Source organism: Urocampus carinirostris, chromosome 3, assembly GCF_059441175.1.
Source record: "Urocampus carinirostris isolate Australia breed hairy pipefish chromosome 3, RoL_Ucar_1.0, whole genome shotgun sequence".
In the NCBI taxonomy this organism is placed as follows: Eukaryota; Metazoa; Chordata; class Actinopteri; order Syngnathiformes; family Syngnathidae; genus Urocampus; species Urocampus carinirostris.
This window is the reverse complement of record NC_142351.1, coordinates 12840274-12859687: the sequence shown is the minus strand read 5'-3', so window position 1 is coordinate 12859687 and position 19414 is coordinate 12840274. Positions and strand designations below refer to the sequence as shown.

The window sequence follows — 19414 nt, the reverse complement described above, 5'->3', positions numbered from 1 at the left end:
AATTATTAGATTGGGCGGTTGGTTATGGTTGCAAGCAGTGTGAGTGTACACATTGTTCAACCTGAGGGTTTTGTGGGGTTGTGTAAAATTCCACTATCATTTATTTGCTGACCTGAAAAGAGTGCATTAGCAGAGAGACTCTGGGAAAAGGGATTTTTCACTGATCAATTTGTAGATCCATCCAACCTGTTATATGCTGCAGAATTGACTTTTAGAACAGCCAGTAGTAAAGCTAACAAAACCCCAACTTCTAACCTGGTTGGATAGTTGGCACTCTAAACCAGGATTCAACGAGGTACCACACAATCCACTAGCATCCGCTTGCTACAGCTCACAACCAAACGATCAGAGAGACGAGACTTAAAGCCTGTAGCTGGGTGGTGAGCAAAATACATCACACAATTTGGATCGGAGAGCAGACCAGGAGGGGGGATGGGAAGCACGGGGAGCAACTGAGGAATTCCACTTTGAAAGAGCCACACTAATCCTTAATTTCCCTGAGGGAATATCAAGGGAATGAAACGAGTTTCCGAAAGAGATTCTGAGGGACTGTAATTCGTTACTGTTAAAAGCTTGGTTTTAAGGAGACAACTGATGATAAATTCTCTCCTGTGCTTCCTAAAGCCTTCAGCCTGTTGAGGATATTTAGATACTGGTATGTTGCATATACCGTAAGGGAGGGCAATAAGTCAAAATATGAATTAAATATTACAAGTATGACTGGGTGGCACAGCCGCCCCACGGTGCAGAGGTTCCAGCGTTCAATTCCACCGATTGGCTTCCCCGTGCAGAGTTTGCATGTTCTACCAGTGCCTGCGTGGGTTTCCTTAAGGCACCCCGGGTTTTCTCTCACATTCCAAAAACATGGAACATAGAAAATTGTCTCTATTTGTGAACGGGAGAGTGAATTGTCTGTCTTTGTGTGCCCTACAACTGGCTGGCAACCTGTTCTTGGTGTCACCCGCACACTGGCTGCAGACAGCAGGGATGGGCTCCAGCGCCCCTACGACCCTGGTGTGGATAAACGGTGCAGATAATGTATGGAAGGATGGATGGAACCAAAGTCTTGATATTAATCATAATTCTTTCCTCAACGACAATTAGGTTAATAATTTCATACTTTCTGATCATTTTCCCATCACGTTGAACCAAAATTAATATGACACTATAAAAGAAAAGCACACTGTCTATACCAGGGTGTCAAACTCATTTTAACTCGGGGGCCACACGATAGAACAAACATTCTGTCGGGGGCCGGACTAGTAAATTAAAGAGAGAGAAAAAGAGAGATAAAGAAATAAGAGAAAGAGGGAGGCAAAGAGAGAGGGAGAGACCGTGAGAAACAAAAGAGATAAAAAGAGAAGTCATGAGAGAGGGGGAAAGAAAAGGAAAGGAAGAAAGAAATCCAAAGAGAGATAGAAAGACAGAAGGATAGAAAAGAGAAAAGAGCACGAAAGGTATGAAGGGTATGAAGAGAGAACGAGAAAAGAGAGAAAAGGAAAAAAAGGAAATTAGAGCATGGTTTATCATTATTTGGTTAAAGGGTTTATAATAAGGTTGTTTGTATCTGATACTTATACCAAGGTGGAAAAAACAACAAACAAAAAACGATGTTGAAGGCTATTAGATTGAATCTCTGATAGTAGTGCTCATATATGAGCAGTCCATTCCAGTTTCCAATACAGTTTTTAACCAAGCAACATTTGGAATTACAAAAAAAAAAACAAGTCAAGTCATTTTTATTTGTATAGCCCTTAATCACAAAGAGTCTCAAAGGGCTGCACAGGTTATTGCAGACCACATACTATTATTACAGACTATTACTACACCATGCCCTGGTCTAAAACCTACATGAGGGCAAGGAAATAGTCAAAACCTCAACATGAGGAAAATGAAGAAACCTTGAGAAAAAAAAATTGAAAACAATTGCATACATAATTTCTGCTGGTATAGGATCGGATAAAATCTGTATCAGTCAACAATCCAGACTGCAAAATTGATATTGAATAGGAAATCAAGGCGGCAGGGCGGCTGGGTAGTTATTGCGCAACACCACGGTACATAGATAGATACTTTATTCATCCCCGTAGGTAAATTCACACAGGGTGTTTACATAAAGAGGTTCAGGGTTCAGCTCCCGCAGCATCCCTGTGTGGAGTTTGCATGTTCTCCCCGTGCCTGCAGGGGTTTCTTCCAGTAACTCCGGTTCCCTCCCACATTCCCCAAAACATGCATGTCAGGTTAATTGGCTAGTCCACATTGTCCCTAGGTGTGACTGAGGGAGTGAGTTGTCGGTCTCTGTGTGCCCTGCGACTGGCTGGCAACCGGTTCAGGGTGTCCCCTGCCCACTGCCCAAAGATAGCTGGGATGGGCGCCAGCACTGCCGCACCTTTACTGAGGATAAGTGGGGCGGATAATGGATGGATGCATAGGAAATCAAGAAGTTGAATAGACAAATTCAGGACAGCTCTATATATTTAATGAAGAACTGAGGTCCATAAGTTAAAAATACACTCACGGTACACGTACACAACAGTTAAAGACATGAATGGGTGTGATGCGTCCTCCAAAATAAAGGAGCACGTTTGCAAATTTACCTGGGGCCCGGCCAACTAAAAGACTACAAAGGGGTTCAGAAACACAGTATGTACTGTATTGCATTCCACACGGCATGTGTTGTCGCAAGAAATGTGAAATGCCTACAGCCTAATAAGGGAGCAGTCTAAAGGAGGACTCAGACAGGCATGAAAATAAATATTTGCAACAGGGAGAAATCACCGGGAGGAAAAGATGGCAAAATCTAACAAACTAAATGTCACTGTCGACTCTTTATTCTAGCTGCTTTTTTCCCAAGCAATCTTCAAAAATACAGATATTAATAAATCCTTTCTTACATAAACCCTGCCTCCCAAAAATAAGCATTGAAGTTGTGCAATACGTGAACTGGTTTCATTTAGATACAAGACAGATTCACAGAAGTATGACGTCTTAGTACACCTAGCTTTAACTCATTCCAGATAACTTTAATGTGCTTTCTTTCATTTGTGATGTGTCAAGTCACACTCTTGCAATTAATTTGCTTCCTGTTTAAACAGCTGAAATAAAACTGGGATTTTGTCACAATTGGAAGTGTGGCTGTACAGCCAGCAGGTAGAATGGAAAAGATGGAAACGCCATGCAAAGGACCATACAGACCAAAGTCCAGACGAGAGGTCGGGAACCTATGGCTCGCGAGCCAGATAAGGCTCTTATTATGAGTACATCTGGCTTTGAGATCAAATTTAGCTCATGCATTGAGTCCGTACGTAATCGATTTTAATACATGTGAAGCCGAAGCAACATTGAATGTGATCAGGGTTCGGTCCAGTATAGGGCACAGTCTCAATTACAGTTTAAAGTCAAGGTGTCAGACCAACAGACCCGGTTTTGGCTAAAAGTGGCTAAGGAATCCTTTTGAGGGAATCTCATTCAACAATGTATGTTCATTGTTAAAAGTAAATATGATGAAAACCCACGAAACAAACCGTAAACACCCAGAAACGCCTGCAAAGCACTTAGAGCAATTTGATTGGGGTGGCCGGATCTCTACACACATTGCATGTACTCCCTTCTCTCTCTCGCCCAGTGCCGTCTGCGTTGAAGGTAAATATGATGAAATCCTTCTCGTTTGCAGTATTTAGTGACATTTTTACAAAAGAACTTTGCTCACGCCCCGTTTTGAAACCATCATTGAGGACTAAAAGTACCTCAACACTCATTTTACTGCGGGAGGGAGACACATTTTAAGTGCTATTGTTGTATTGAGATGGGGCACAGGCTCTGGGATTATTATTTCATACATTTTATCAAAATCATCAAACATCACATAGTGAAATAAAGTGCGCTGAAAAATTTGCTTTTGTCTGCGGGTTTGGTGGCTTTGTTGAATTTTGTCTTGAAATATATAGTGTGTCTCACAATTTTCCATATATATTTTTTGTTTTCATGGCTTTTTGGGTAAAACAGGTTGCGAACTCCTGGTCTAGACCCACTAGGGTCCAGAATGTAGGGTCCACTTTTCAATCAAACAGAAGAAACACAGTTCTCAGTTGGTATTTTTTTCTTTGGTCTTTGTTATTCCAAGCGTTTCACTGGTGGAGTGAAACAGGGTTCACATTTACAACTAGCACACATGGGATTACTTATGTCAGTTAGGTCAGGATAGAGACAAGAACAAAAAAGCTGACATGGATATTTACGCCAACTTTTCAATTTTTATTGGTTAGCATGATATAAAATAAATATGTAATAAATTGGGTTTCCTTTCACCATTGTGTCTTACATGTTGATTCTTAAAAAGTATTTTGAGTTTGTTTCTGTCCAAGTTTGAAGACTGAAATATGGCAGTATGTCAAAAATGTCTTGGGGGGGGGCATACTTTTGTAAGACATTGTATTTTCTTGCAGTTTTACTGGAACTTGCCTGGTTGTCAATGAGTTCATGCTGGTTTAGATGAAACAACTAACTAATCCAAAACTAGTCAACAACTATTTTTTACAATATTTGAATGTTTAAGGTGCCACGATAACCAACTGATTAGCATGTTCAGCTCACAGTTCAGTGATTCAATTCCAGCTAGTGTGTAAAAACTTAACATGTTTTTCCCACGCTCGAATGGATTTTCTCTGGGCTCTGTGGTTTCCTCCCACAGTCCAAAAACTTAAATGACAAGTTGATTGACAAATCAAGACTCTACCTATGTACAGAACATTCGAGTTACGAAAAACAGTAGATACGAACATTTTTTTGGGGATGTCGAAAATATCCTGACAGTGCTGTAAGTTAGATTTGGTATTGTGCACCCTTTTCCGGGTACAGGACAGTACTGAAGGGCTTCTTTCCGCCAGAGCTTACCCAGCATCTACCCCGAAGAAGTAATCCACTTCCTCTTCCTAGTTCGTGTGTAAACATACTATACTGCATCTCCAGCGCGCCAAGACCTTTAGCATTTTCATTGTTTAATATCTCATGCATCCATTCAATATGGTTGGTGTAAAGTGTAAAGAAGAGGCGAGCCGTTTCTTTTTAAATGAAAGTGGAATAAGAAAGCTTGATGCGGATGAGAAAATCGTTGGATCGCTTTTTTTGGGGCCAGTTGCTACCACGGAGGAAGAAGTCGCCTAACTCTTGAAGCTCATCTTCCAAGAGTAAGTTAAACTTTACTTTATGTATCTTTAAAGAGCATAACCTTTTTCTGAAATGTTTATTTTTTAGTACGTAACAATACAGGTTACTTATACAAGCCTTAAACATACTTATATAAACCTTAAACATACAAAACATAGCACTGAAGCAACTTAGGGACAAATTAAACTTACAAACGATCGTCTGGAATGTATCTCGTTCGTAAATAGGGCAGCATCTGTAATGTCTCTGCGATTGGCTGGCAACTAATCCGGAGCCCCCACTGCCCAAAGTCACCTAAAAATTAATCGTTTGAATACCATCACCAAAATCATTAAATTTTCAGCTTTTCAAGAGTAAATAATAGTAGGTTTCTGTTGTTCTCTATAATTGAAGATTCGTATGTTGAATACAAACAAAACATTTTGTTCACGTAGGAAAAAAAAGGTAATTATCTATCTATCTATCGATCGCTCTATCTACCCAGGTCATATCGCTCGAGAAGGGTGACCGACAGCAAGACAAATACATACAAAAACAAAGACAATAAGAAAAAGTGGCAGAAAACGTTTTTGGACATGGCCAGCCCAAATACCCAAAGACCCAAAACAAGTTAAGCACCTCGGCACCCAAGTCGGTCATGCTTTCGTCCCTCCAGATGAAACGGCACACAAGAAAGCGGCCATGTCACTCGGGTCAGGGTGACACAACACACTCTTCTGTTCAACAGCAGCAGGGCCTGACAGCTTTCACTGGTTTACCCCTGCCACATCATACAGGTGCCCTTTCCATCCCTTAGAACGCGTCCAAACATTCCACTATCCTTTTACAACACCTCTCCACTCATTCCTATCACCAACAATAGCTCTAGCTTCCACTATATTTAGACCTCTTTCCTGCAGAGCACTCATAACACCATCCATCCACGTCAATCACGGCCTTCCTCATGGTCTCCTTCCATTGACTTCTGCTCTGTAGATCCTCTTCAACATTCGCTCCTCATCCATCCTCTCCATGTGTCCAAACCAACAGAGTACTCTCTTATCCACACGCTTGCTCAGTTCCACTACTACTCCAGTTCTGTCTCTCACAATTTCATTTCCCAATCCATCCAATCTTGACACTCCTAACATACTCCTCAAACACTTCTTCTCAAAAACATTTTATTTCCTTCTCAAATCTGCGTTCAGGCTCCAAGTCTCTGAACCATACAACACAGTCGGCACAATCACACAGTCCCGTGTCCCCTCTTAATATCCATACTCATACTCTTGTTGCTCATCGCTCTCCTCAGACCACCCAAAACCTTGCTTCCTTGATTTTGTCGAAAAACTGTCACAATTGTTAACCCACATGAGCGGGTGGTTATAGTTCTACCCTATCTTATTGAGCAGTCTCAAGTGTGAAAATGAAATATTGATAGTTGGAAAAATGTTCAAATCTCAGGGAAAGTGCTTAATTTGGAAGTTTGTTTTGGGCTGACAAAATGTTATTTGCTTTCACTATTTTTTTGGGGCTTTTCACTTACACTCTATTTTATTTAGTGTGTATAGCTACTTTATTGTTTTTCTTGTAATATGGTTGAGTGAAATATAATTACTGAGGTCCAAGTGTTTTTAAAGTAAACTATTCGACTACTCAATACAATCAATGTGTACATTTTCGAGTCCAATCCACATAGAGAACACAGTTATCACTTTCAGCTCCTCCTTCACACACATGAGGAATTCATCACCGTTACGAGGCGCCTTGTTCTCAGACTACACAACATGAACCGTAAACGTTACACACCGAGCGGGGCATCACAAACTCAGATGCTCCTGGAATGCTAACACAGCAGTGTAAGATTTCCCAGCAGGCACGCTGCCTCCTAGGTTGAACCAGATTAGTGTCTCTTGGTCCAGAGGTCAGTATTGATGCGATAGGACTGGCAGGCCTGATGCTTGAGAGCTCCATGTTAACTTCAATATGAACATCGCAGCCAAGTGCAACCTTACCTGGGACTCTGAAATTATGTCATCTGTATATATGCCATGCAGAGGTTGTACAGTGCTGTGAAAAAGCCTTTGCCCCCTTCCTGATGTCTGTGTTTTTTTGCATACAATGTTTCAGATAATCAAAGCAATTTTAATATTACACAGCGAAATTCCAAGGAAATAATGTATAAATGTATGTATAAAAGTATTTGCCCCCTGGACCTAATACTAATAGCAAGTTGTGCGACATTTGGCAGCGATAACAGATATCAAACACAGTGATTCCCATACTATAGGGAAATTCTGGTGGGCTACCAGGGTTTAATTGGTCCCACCAGAGTCTCATAACCTTGTATTATTAAAAATTTGATAATATTTTCAGATATTCCATATATAATAGTGTATAACGTACACTTGTGTATTACTCGCACCCCTAATTATGGATTAAAATTTGTATCAACTCTTGTCTCAGTTTTTTTTAGCTCAAACTTTGCTGTTGGATGCAACGAGATTCAAACCCAGGTTGCAGCGGTGAGAGCACCGAATTACAACAACTGGACCAGAAGTGGTATGGATTAGATGGTAAGGCGCCCGCTTTGAGACTGGGAGGTCGGTGGTTCGCGCCCCGGCCGAGTCATTCCTAAGACTTAAAAAGTGGTCGGCGGCGCCCTCTGTTGGCTGCGGCTGCATCGACTCGCTACAACGGGTCAGGTGCAATCGACATTTCGTTCTGTGTACATTGTTACACAGAATGACAATACAAGGAAATTATTATTATTATTATTATTACATATGAAAAAGGAGTCGATTTTATGTCATTATCACGCTATTTTTAGTCACAGTATAAGAGGCAAATGTTAATTTTGTTGTTTGTTTCACGATGACAACAAATTTGTCACTACAATGCTTAAAAAAGAAAGGAAGAATAGAATAGAGGGGCACGTTGATCATGGATCTAGCTTCTTGATTTTGCTCTAAAAAAGCAACAGATTGATGTGCTTGAATATAAAATGTACAAAAACAAAATTTGGGGTACCAATCTGTCCACCTACAAGGGTCTTACAAAATTCTATAGGAAACACTAAAACGTTTTTACAATAATTGGTAATGAGTCTTTTCTGGGACGGCAGTAGCTCAGGAGGTAGAGCGCTTGTCTTGGGATCAAGGGATCCCAGTTCGAATCCCGGCTCGTCCGTGTTACATGCCGAAGTGTCCTTGGGTAAGACACTGAACCCCCAATACCCCCGATAAGCAGGTTAGTGCCTTACATGGCTGCAAGGCCGCTATTGGGAAATGTGGAGCACATTGTAAAGGGCTTTGGGAAGTCATTGACTTGAAAAGCGCTATATAAAATGCAGATCATTTCATTTAATTTCAAAACGCTGTTGAGAAATTGTGGCCCCTTCTTTCTCGCAAAAGTGATTAGATTCTGCCGTATTGTAGGCTCTACTCGCGTGAACTTCCCGTTTAAGGTCCTACAACCATCCAAAGAAAATACAGAAAAAATTAGAAAAAACGATTGAAAAGGTCACAAAGCCTCTTCCAAAGCTGTAGGGCTCCAACAAACCACTGTCAGAGCCATAATACACGAATGTAGAAAACTGGGAAAAGGGGAAAACTTTTCCAGAAGTGAACAAACAATTAAGATTACTCCAAAAGTGCGATGACGGCTGAACCAGATAGTCACATAAGAAACAGGCCGGGTCAATATGACAAAAGTTGTTATCACAATAAACCATTTGCGTTCGGTCGATATTGATAATATCACGTTTTTTTTTCCTTCCACATTTTAAGTCTTATTTTTCCCCTGAGTGATAGTTGACAAAATCCCATGCTGCTTTAACCAATCTTTAATGTCAGAACAAAGACGCATGGTGACAAACCATTACACAGCATTTCACAAATACGAGAAACAGGTACACGTGAATACCTTCACAGAAGGGGAGCTGGTTGCAGGGATACACAGGTAGCGACTTGCTAGCTAGCTCACTTGTTGAAAGTTTTTTCTATGCGGCTTGGTTCTTGTTGAACGTCTGCAAGCACTCCTTTGGGGCTGAATTGTTTTTCCTTGCTCGTATTCTAGCAGGCAATAGTGTTTTAAACGGTGGAATGAGTTGCCTGTCTTGGTTGGCACATGATGTTGGCAAAGTTTGCGGTGCATGTCGTTGCTATGATTCTTTTTTGCAAACTCATAAGTAGCCAGAATACCTCCAAACAACTGAAGATGGGGGGCCTCTCCTGTCTATGACACTTTCACCATGCTTTGAGTGGGAATGCTGGGTGTTATCCTTTGTCTCTTTATCCCTCATTTTGACTGTCTTGTAGTCTTTTCGCTTTCACTCTGTGTGAGACGCAATATCGGTATTCCTGTGAAATGATTGGGTGGTCCTCGTCACCTTATTCGTCTACTGAATAATAGGTTTGAAGATATATTTCCGAATTTGTGCAATCATTGATCAAAAAATAATATCGCAATCACAAAACATTGGATGCAAGGGTATCTAAACATGGGTGGCGGAGGTGAGAGTGCCAAGTCCTAACCACCAGTGATACGAATAATTAATGAAAAGCTATTAGATTTGATCTCATATCGCACTTTTTTTACTTTGTACCAAAGACAAATGTTAGAAAATGGAGAGAAAAGAACGTCGTGAAGAAATATATAAATAAACGCACAACAAGGGAAACAACTTTTTGGTGTATTCAATGATGAATCGGACTTTGAATGACATTAAATGCATTGTACATTTTATGTTGATACTGTGTTCATAGTTTACTTTGTCAATAAATGATTTGTATCTTGGACGCACGTATTCTGCAACATTTGTCGCTTACTATGCTTGGTTTGACCCAATAAGTGAATTTGATAGAGATTAAAAAAAATAAAAAAATAGGAGTGTGCACTGAGCACTATACAACAGTATGAACTATACACACATAAATACTGTACAATTCTTTCACAACCCATTAAATTACATTAATCAAATCTAGCTACCAACCTTCCTGTGCAGAGTTCGCATGTTCTCCCCGTGCTTGCGTGGGTTTCCTCCGGGCACTCCGGTTTCCTCCCACATTCCAAAAACATGCATGTCAGGGTAATTGGCCGGTCCAAATTGTCACTAGGTGTGGATGAGCGAGCGAATTGTCTGTCCCTGTGTGCCCTGCAACTGGCTGCCAACCAGTTCAGGGTGTCCCCTGCCCACTGCCCGAAGACGGCTGGGATGGGCTCCAGCACCCTCGCGACCCTACTGAGGATAAGCGGTACAGATAATGGATGGATGGATAGTTACATTAGGCACATTAAAGACATCCATTACGCTTATGTGGCCCTTGGTGAAAATGATTTAAGGTTTCGTAGAACGAGCCAGAAATAGTGGACATAATGGCATGGAGTCATCAGGTGCAGGATTCAGCCAATATTAAAATGCAAACCAACTTAGTATAGCCCTTTTGAAAAGGGATCCTGCAAGACAATAAACACAAAAGATCCAGACTCGGGTTTTTGCAGACTATTGGCCGACATGGAAGGAACTCTAAAATGGTGGTCCAATTCTAGCCAGATGACAGCTTAATTTTCTTTACAAAAACTAAAAAAGGCAAGAAACAACCCCCCCATCCCTCTCAAACCTCCAATGGTCTTACATGAATATGAAAAGCGATCCTTCAAGGCTTTGTCAACTGGACAAAAGACATAGCTGTGAAGCTACGAGAAGCCCTCGTCTGGCTAAGCTCTCAGGGTGTCAGTCCAGATCTCACAGCAGTTCTCTGTTAATTTCATCCTTGCTAGTCAGATTCTTTGCAGTCCTTGCCAGGTGCTTAATCTTTCATCCAGTCTACACACATCTCCATCCAATACTGGAGCACACGTTTGTGAGGAAGAGGTAGTTTCAAATTTTATGATTGAGAATCAAATGATACGTTAATGATTATCTTTTAGGGAATAAATTATGAGTCGATGTAAGATATTACCACTTCTGAGGCCCCTTCTCAAGGTTTCTTTTTTCCTCACGTTGATGTTTTGAGTTTTTCCTTGCCTGCATGTTGGTTTAAGATCAGGGGAAGGTATCATTGTAATCCCTTGCAGTCCTTTGAGACATTCTTGTGATTAAGGGCTATACAAATAAATGTGACTTAACTATTATATTATGTAGGTGGATACAGTTTTAATTTGTTTGCATTGAACTATATCTATGTGGGAATACTTAACATTCTGTTAGAATGTAAAGGAATTCCAAATGTAATTTAATATTTTTACATTGTTGTCAATTAAAACATTTTATTTGAATTTTTGTGACGGGGGAATTCAAGCAAAGGGATTTCCTAAAAGCAATATTTTATGGGGAACTGGTAGTCTTGAGGTAGCATTTATGATATTATGTAGTTAAATCATTAATTAAAATGCAATATCCCCATCTCTGGGGGCTGACAATTTGAAAATGCTCTCTATTGAAGATGACATAACAAACGCTCAGCTTCAGCTAAAGACCAGCTCATCAATTTTCGGCAATGAGCTGAAGCCTGAGAGTTTGTGATGTAGACTTCAAACGACAGCATTGCTAACATGGCCGCCCCAATGGAAAGGATAAAAACAGGTGGATATCGTTTCTCAGCTAATATTCTACAAAAACAAAATGCCATGTATATTGGAGGCCAATAAGAAATACTACGGTTAGGGAATCCCTTGGAGTTTAAGAAAATTTCATGTACACAACAATAAAGCTGCAATTATGATGCAGGTGAAATAACTAAATCCAACTTGACTGAGCTTCTTTGTTTTGATTTGAGTTTGATGGATTAAACGGTTTGTGCATAGCGTTTTGGAGATAAGGCATTGTGGCATTATTTGTATCATTGAATAGGTCGCACTATGTGTAGCCTTTTAAAAGGTCATTAACTTAGCCCTGCCCACCTCGTTGTTATTTTAATGGAACAAATGGTCAGGGTGTCATCAAACACACCAGGGTCAGCGCCTGTCACAAACTATGGGTGAAGCCTCCTGGGAAAGCTGACATTCCACAGAGCCTAGCTTCACAACTGCATGCTTACAACAACACTGCAGGTCTTGACATGCACCCCATTCCAAGACGAGAATGCTAAAAGCCCAGTAAAAACATACGTCAGAAAATGTTACACAATCACAATGATCCCAGATGTACTGGTCCCTCTATTGAGGAAATGCTTATGAGAAACACTGAAGTCACATTTCTACTAGTGATAAATCATAGTAAGGACTGTAAACATGTCTGCCTACATATGAATATATTAAGCATCAACAATTATTACACTAATATTACATTTGCACATATAGTATCCAAACTTATTAGTTCTAGTTTTAGATTGGCACTTCTGATCAGATTAACCATGATGCGTTGACTCACAGATAATCATCGACATTAGGATGATTCATCAGAGAAATGATAAAAGATTACAGGTTTATCTTAACATATGGATGAAAGACTAACACATACAACAAATTAGAGGTCTACATGAGTTGTATTTGGGATCAAGTATATTCAAAGTTAATGGGAGAGTGATCAGCCTAAAATTATAATTAATGAGGAAACTCCTGGCAGGATTCAGACTGCAAAATGTCCTGTACAGACATGCTGGATTTCACTTTGTACCAAAACAAAGTCAGCAAGAGAAGAAATACCTCTACACCTTTTAACTGAAGGTTTTATCAATGTTGTTTCTATTACTGAATATACACAATTTTAAATGTGCAATTAATAGTGCTGAATTTGTTTTTACACCCCTTTTTGCACTACATTCTATAGCTTATAAATGACCTTTATTTCATGTTGATAATGTCTAAGTCTTGTTTGTCAATGCTAAATCCATTGTAACCTGTTCATTATATTATACTTTAATTCATTTGTATTTTATTTTTATTGTTAATGCAACATTCATTGCAGCCTGGTCATACTGGGAGGGGGATTGCCTCATGTGTTGTCCTTTCTCAACGTTTCTTCATTTTCCTCATGCTAAGGTTTTTGAGTTTTTCCTTGCCGTTATGTAGGTTTTGGATCAGGGGATGGTGTAATAATAGACTGTGGTCTGTGCAGCTATTTGAGACTCCTTATGATTAAGGGCTAAACAAGTAAACACGACTTGACTCTAAATCATTGGTTTTCAAATGATGGTTCGTGTTACCCTTAGGGTATGTGAGGGCATTCTAGGGGGTATGTGATTTTTTTTTAAAGAAGTATTCTTAAATTAACACTTAAAAGTAATCATGTGTCACTATTTTTTGGGAAATATTTGTACTTTAATGTACAGAAATGAAATTGTGAGAGAAAGAACTGGAGTAGTAGTGGAATTGAGCAAGCGTGTGGATAAGAGTTCTCGGTTGGTTTGCACACATGGAGAGGATGGATGAGGAGCGAATGTTGAAGAGGATCTACAGAGCAGAAGTAAATGAAGGGAGACCAAGAGGAAGGCTGCGATTGACCTGGATGGATGGTGTTATGAGTGCACTGCAGGAAAGAGTTCTAAATGTAGTGGAGGCTTTAGCTCTTGTTGGTGATAGGAATGAGTGGAGGGGTGTTGTGAAAGGATAGTGGGATGTTTAGATGCGTTCTAAGGGATGGGCAGGGCACTCGTATGATGCGGCAGGGGTAAACCAGTGAAAGCTGACGGGCCCTGCTGTTGAACAGGAGAGTGTGTTTCGTCACCCTGACCCGAGTGACATGGCCGCTTTCTTGTGTCCCGTTTCATTTGGAGGGAAGAAAGCATGACCAACTTGGGTGCCGAGGTGCTTAACTTGTTTGGGTGTTTGGGCATTTGGGTTGGCCATGGTACAAATACATTTGTGTGTGTTTTTTGCTACTTTTTCCCTTTTCTTATTGTCTTTATTTTTGTATGTGTTTGTCTTGCTGTAGGTTACCCCTCTCGAGGGAAAGACAATCCAGAATATTATTCAATTCAGAATGCATGCTTGTAATGAAGATATTAATTGTATTTGTACACTGCAGAGGGACATTTCCTGTACTGAAGTAAGGAAATTTTGCAAAATTAGAAACTTAGACAAAAGCGATGCTTTAAGTATTATAACCTTATTTCACAATAGTTAACATCTTCCCACTATATATCAGCAACAGAAGAAAAGTCTGATAGGTACTTTTGCTTATTTTAAGTATAATTTTACATTATATATTGAAATAATTCATTAAATGGTATGTATGTATGTATATTATATATACAATAAATCAACAAAAATAATACTGGGTAGTTTACAGCTATTTTGTATGATTTTATTTTGCACATAATGCAAAGGCCACTTATAAAAAGGTTAAATTTTTGACTGTATTACACAAGATAACTTATTATTCAGATATAAAAAGAAAGGCATACAAAGAGAAAGATAGAAAGAGTGAGGAAACAAGAGAGCGATGGAAATAGAAAAATAGTGACTTGAGAGAGAGAGAGAGAGTTAATGGAGAGGGAGATAAAAGGATTAAGAAAGAAAAAATGATAGAAAATAAAGAGTTGGGAGACATGGATAAAGATAGAAAGAGACAGACAGAATGATAGAGAAACCTAGAGAAAAAAATGGTCCCTTCTCAAGGTTTCTTCATTTTCCTCATGTTGAGGTTTTAGAGTTTTTCCTTGCCCTTATGTAGGTTTTGGATCAGGGGGTGCTATAATAAGAGTCTGTGGTGTGCAATAATCTGTGCAGACCTTTGAGACCCTTTGTGATTAAGAGCTATACAAATAAACATGACTTGACTTGACTTAACCCAAAAACATTGCAAAAATTGGTTACTTTGCTGGGGGGAATCACAGGAAGTGCCTTCCAAAAATAGTGGTTGAGAACTAATGCTTACCTGAGATTTCACTGTCCTTGCGAGCTCTGCTACAATATTTGCAACAGACTGAAATCAACACACACATGCACGCTTTTGTCACACGCTAGATAAAAGTCGGGCTTTTGATCCACTTTAATGGTATTTAATATTTCTCTAGCATTCTATTCTTTTATAGCTTGTGCGATTGAATAGTGGACATGTAGCTGTATGGTAGGTACCCTGCCAGTGGTTTGTGCACATCAGTGTAATTGACTGGGAGCTAACAAAGAAGCATGCGCCTCTTTACATTAATATTTTTAGAATCTTTCCCCTACACTCTACTGGCATTGGCATGTTTGTTTTCTTAATTGCAAAAAAACAGAAGTTAACGTTTGCAGATGTGTGAATTAATCACTAAAGTAAGATTAGGCCAGGGTTGAGCAAAACTGCAAAACGGGAATGAACCGTTGAGCAAAGACCGACTGTTTCCTTCCAACGCAGCCTACCTGATCAAGCTCGAGAGCGGATGCGAGGAGGCAGCGTGCCCGCCACTGTTGCCGCCGCTTCCGCCGTTTCCGTATGAACCGCTGCCGCCCCCAGCCGAGGCTCGTTTCCCGGATAAAAGCTTCTCCACCGCAGCCAAGTTTCCCGTGCGTGCCGCGTCGAGGAGCTCCTGCTCCTTCCCCATGGTTCCGATCAAACCCCAAGGAGAAGAACCGGCTTTGGTTAACTAAATCCTCCGCGGGAATCCCTTTCTTTTTCCCCGTCGATCTCAAATTATTATTCCTCAATCGTGTGTGTGGGGGAGAATGTTCCAGCCCCCGCCGGTGCTATCCGTCCGCCCGCTCCGCGGTGTCGCTGGCGCCTAAAGGGGGGAAAGTTTCGCATAGGCGCGCAGCATAACCGTGGAGTAAACTTCCTTTAATCGGTCCCCTGAGCGAAGTCCGTCACTTCCTCGAAACTGCTCCCTCTTGCTGTATCTCCAACCCGAATCACACGCAACGGCCTCGAACACGGAACACGCCCCTAACAGGCCGCTTGATACTGCACATTCCTGCATAAAACGCAAATGGGCCAAGAGAGGAGCCGTGTGCCTGTTCTCTCCGATGAACACTGAATTGGTGCTTTAGGAAGGGAATTCAACCATGCTGCAATTTTTTTACGAAGTTGAGATCGCTTAAGGACTTAAAGGCAAACGTTTTAAAAGAAGTCATCCCAGGGATGCCAAAATTATAGCCCGCGGGCTGGATCCGGTCCACTAGATGAATTAAACCGGCCCCCCATGGATTTCTGAGTAAAACAGAAAAGAAGCGAGTCTCATTTCATTAGCTGCACCGCTTATCCTCAGCAGGGTCGTGGGGTGCTGGAGCCCATCCCAGCAATCATCGGCAGTGGGTAGGGGACACCCTGAACTGGTTGCCAGCCAATCGCAGGGCACACAGGGACAGACAACTCGCTCGCTCATTCACACCTAGGGACAATTTGGACCGGCCGATCCACCTGAAATGCATGTCTTTGGAATGTGGGAGGAAACCGGAGTGCCCGGAGGAAACCCACGCAAGCACAGGGAGAACATGCAAACTCTGCACAGGAAGTCCGGTAGCTGGATTTGAACCCACACAGGAGGTTCCCAAGACATTGGAACTGTGCCACACAAGCTAACCACTGCGCTGCAAAAACGTACTGGTTGACAGGTATGGGCATTCAACCGTCCTGCAATTTTTTTTACGAAGTTGAGATCGCTTAAGGACTTAAAGACAAACGTTTCAAAAGAAGTCATCCCAGGGATGCCAAAAGTATAGCCCGCGGGCTGGAGCCGGTCCACTAGATGAATTAAAACGGCCCCCCATGAATTTCTGAGTAATACAGAAAAGAAGTGAGTATTTTGGTCAATTAAAGGTTATATTTTTTAAATACAGACGCTGCCGACCTACAAACAAGTTAGGCTCCGGGCGATCACTCGTAAATTCATACTTGTCAAGTAGGGTTACTTTAACTGGATTACTTTCAGTTACTTTTGGATTACTCCAATTCCAAATATGCTAATAAAAGACAAAATAAACTAAATATGAATAAAATGACGACTCACAACACGTGGTAAGCTTTCTCTCCTGGCTTTGATCTCTTTGATCTCTGGCAAAACTAACATCAAATGCGACAGAAATAGAATAATAATAAATCCAAACAGCTTGCCAACATCATTTTTGCCGTTCCATGTATTCCGTTACTCCCCAAGCCTGCACAAAAATTAGTAATTTTATTCATATTTAGTTTCTTTTGTCTTTTATTAGCATATTGGGCAGCACGGCGGCGCAGTGGTTAGCGCTTGTGCGGCACAGTTCATGTCATGGGAACCTGTTGTGGGTTCAAATCCAGCTCCAGACTTCCTGTGCGGAGTTTGTATGTTCTCCCCGTGCTTGCGTGGGTTTCCTCCGGGCACTCCGGTTTCCTCCCACGTTCCAAAAACATGCATTTCAGGTGAATTGGCCGGTCCAAATTGTCCCTAGGTTTGAATGAGCGAATGAGTTGTCTGTCCCTGTGTGCCCTGCGATTGGCTGGCAACCAGTTCAGGGTGTCCCCTGCCCACTGCCCGGAGATGGCTGGGATGGGCTCCAGCCCCCCCGCGACCCTAATGAGGATAAGCGGTACGGCTGATGAGATGAGATGAGATGAGATTAGCATATTTGGTATTGGAGTAATCCAAAAGTAATTGAAAGTAATCCAGTTAAAGTAACCGTACCCAACCCTGCCTGTCAACCTCCAGGGCAACATGCCCTTACAAACTGACGTATTTTCCCTTACAAAATACAAAATAATCTTACACCATATTTTTTTTCAAACGTGTTTATTTATGAGACCGCTTAAGGACATAATGACAAACATTTCAAAATAAGTTATCCCAGGGATGTCAAACGTACAGCCCGCGGGCTGGATCCGGTCCACTATATGAATTAAACCAGCCCCCCATTAATTTCTGAGTAAGTCAGAAAATAAGTGAGTCTCTAGGCCAGTGTTTTTCAACCCTTTTTGAACCAAGGTACACTTTTATTTATGAAAAAGATCCGAGGCACACCGTCCGTCGAAAATGTTTGAAAATGAAGTGATGTCAAATATTTCACTATACTACCTCATAAGGGGATAATTAGTATATAAAAAGAAAATAATTAAAATAAAAAGTATGATGTTCTTTATTTATGTTTTTATTTTTTACAGTGCAATCTTAAACCGCTTTGTTAAATAAATTATGTTATTAAATGTATAAATAAATGTTGTTGCTGCTACATGTTGTTGCCCTACACATTGTTTCACTGCTGTAACAACGCACTATTCTTTAAAAGAAAATCATTGCACCATTGTTATAACTTAGGGCAGGCTCTAAGCCAGGGGTCGGGAACCTATGGCTCGCGAAGCCATAAATGGCTCTTTCTATGAGTATCTGTGGCTCAGAGACCAATTTGATTGCATGCAAAATTTCTCCATCTTGTTCAAAACCGGAATTGTCTATCCTTATTCAGGTACACGTAAAGCCAAACCAAATCTAAATCAGAAAGTAACACTTCGCAGTATATATAGGGCACGTTTTTCACTACAATTTACAGTCAAGGTGTCACACAAAAAAAAGGGGGAAAAAAACTCGTTTTGGCTGTACAACGCTAAAGAATCCTTTATTTAAAAGTTCACTATATAATCTGTGTTCAGTGTTCAGATACTTTATGATGAATCCACAGAACTCTAAATACGCCAAAACACCGGAAGTGAACTTAGTCATTTGATTGGGTGAGTGGGAGGGATGGGTGGAGCTATGCAAAAAGTACAAGCATTCCCTCCTAGCTCTCGCCAAAGGTAAGCACATAAGGCTCCCTATTCTCAGAATGTTGTGACGTTTTTACAAAATAAATGCTTGCATCTGGTTTTGAAACCAATATGTATGATAAAAAAGGGTCAAAATGAGTTTAACCGATCTTGAGTCATTGCAAGAAAGAGACAAGTTTAAAGTGGTATGTTTGTTGATTTTGGTACAGGGGCTCTGGCATTATTCTCTTTTCATAATTTTTATCAAATCATCAAAAATAAATGTGCTGAAGACTAAGCTTTTGTCTGGGGCGCGGGTTTAGCAATTTAGTAAATTTGTCTCATAATATATGGTGTGGCTCTTTCCCAAAATAAAATTAATATTTTTTGCTTTTATGGCTCTTTGAGTCAAAAAGGTTCCCGACCCCTGCTCTAAGCACTACCTTGTAAACATGTTTGCCAATTTACCCTGACAGTATTTGATCTTATTTCTCTCTTTAACAGTCATTCATTCATTCAATGACAATAAAGACAATTCAAATAAATAATGATACGTATGTCATTACCAATTTGGATCACCTGTGCCCGCTCATTTGGTGCCAGCCACTGCCGGCTATCTGATTGGCTCCCTGTCCCTTTTTAAGCCCGGTCCTGTCACTCTCCTTTTGTCAGTCTGTCTGCGAACCTCTGTTGTTA

The 19414-nt window shown here is 40.7% G+C and overlaps 1 protein-coding gene across 6 annotated transcripts in view; it reads right to left on the bottom strand.

The window, feature by feature from the left end:
- Positions 1-19414, bottom strand: part of anks1aa (ankyrin repeat and sterile alpha motif domain containing 1Aa) — an 88270-nt gene that overhangs the window by 67162 nt on the left and 1694 nt on the right. For 5 of the 6 annotated variants that reach the window (XM_088330750.1, XM_088330744.1, XM_088330746.1 and 2 more), the window contains exon 1: positions 15433-15896. The exons of the other annotated variant lie outside the window; for it this stretch is intronic. In XM_088330750.1, the coding sequence (XP_088186876.1) occupies positions 15433-15614 (182 nt within the window). In that variant the 5' untranslated portion in view covers positions 15615-15896. Of the gene's footprint in view, positions 1-15432; positions 15897-19414 lie in introns of those variants that run through there. 6 annotated transcript variants of the gene reach the window in all.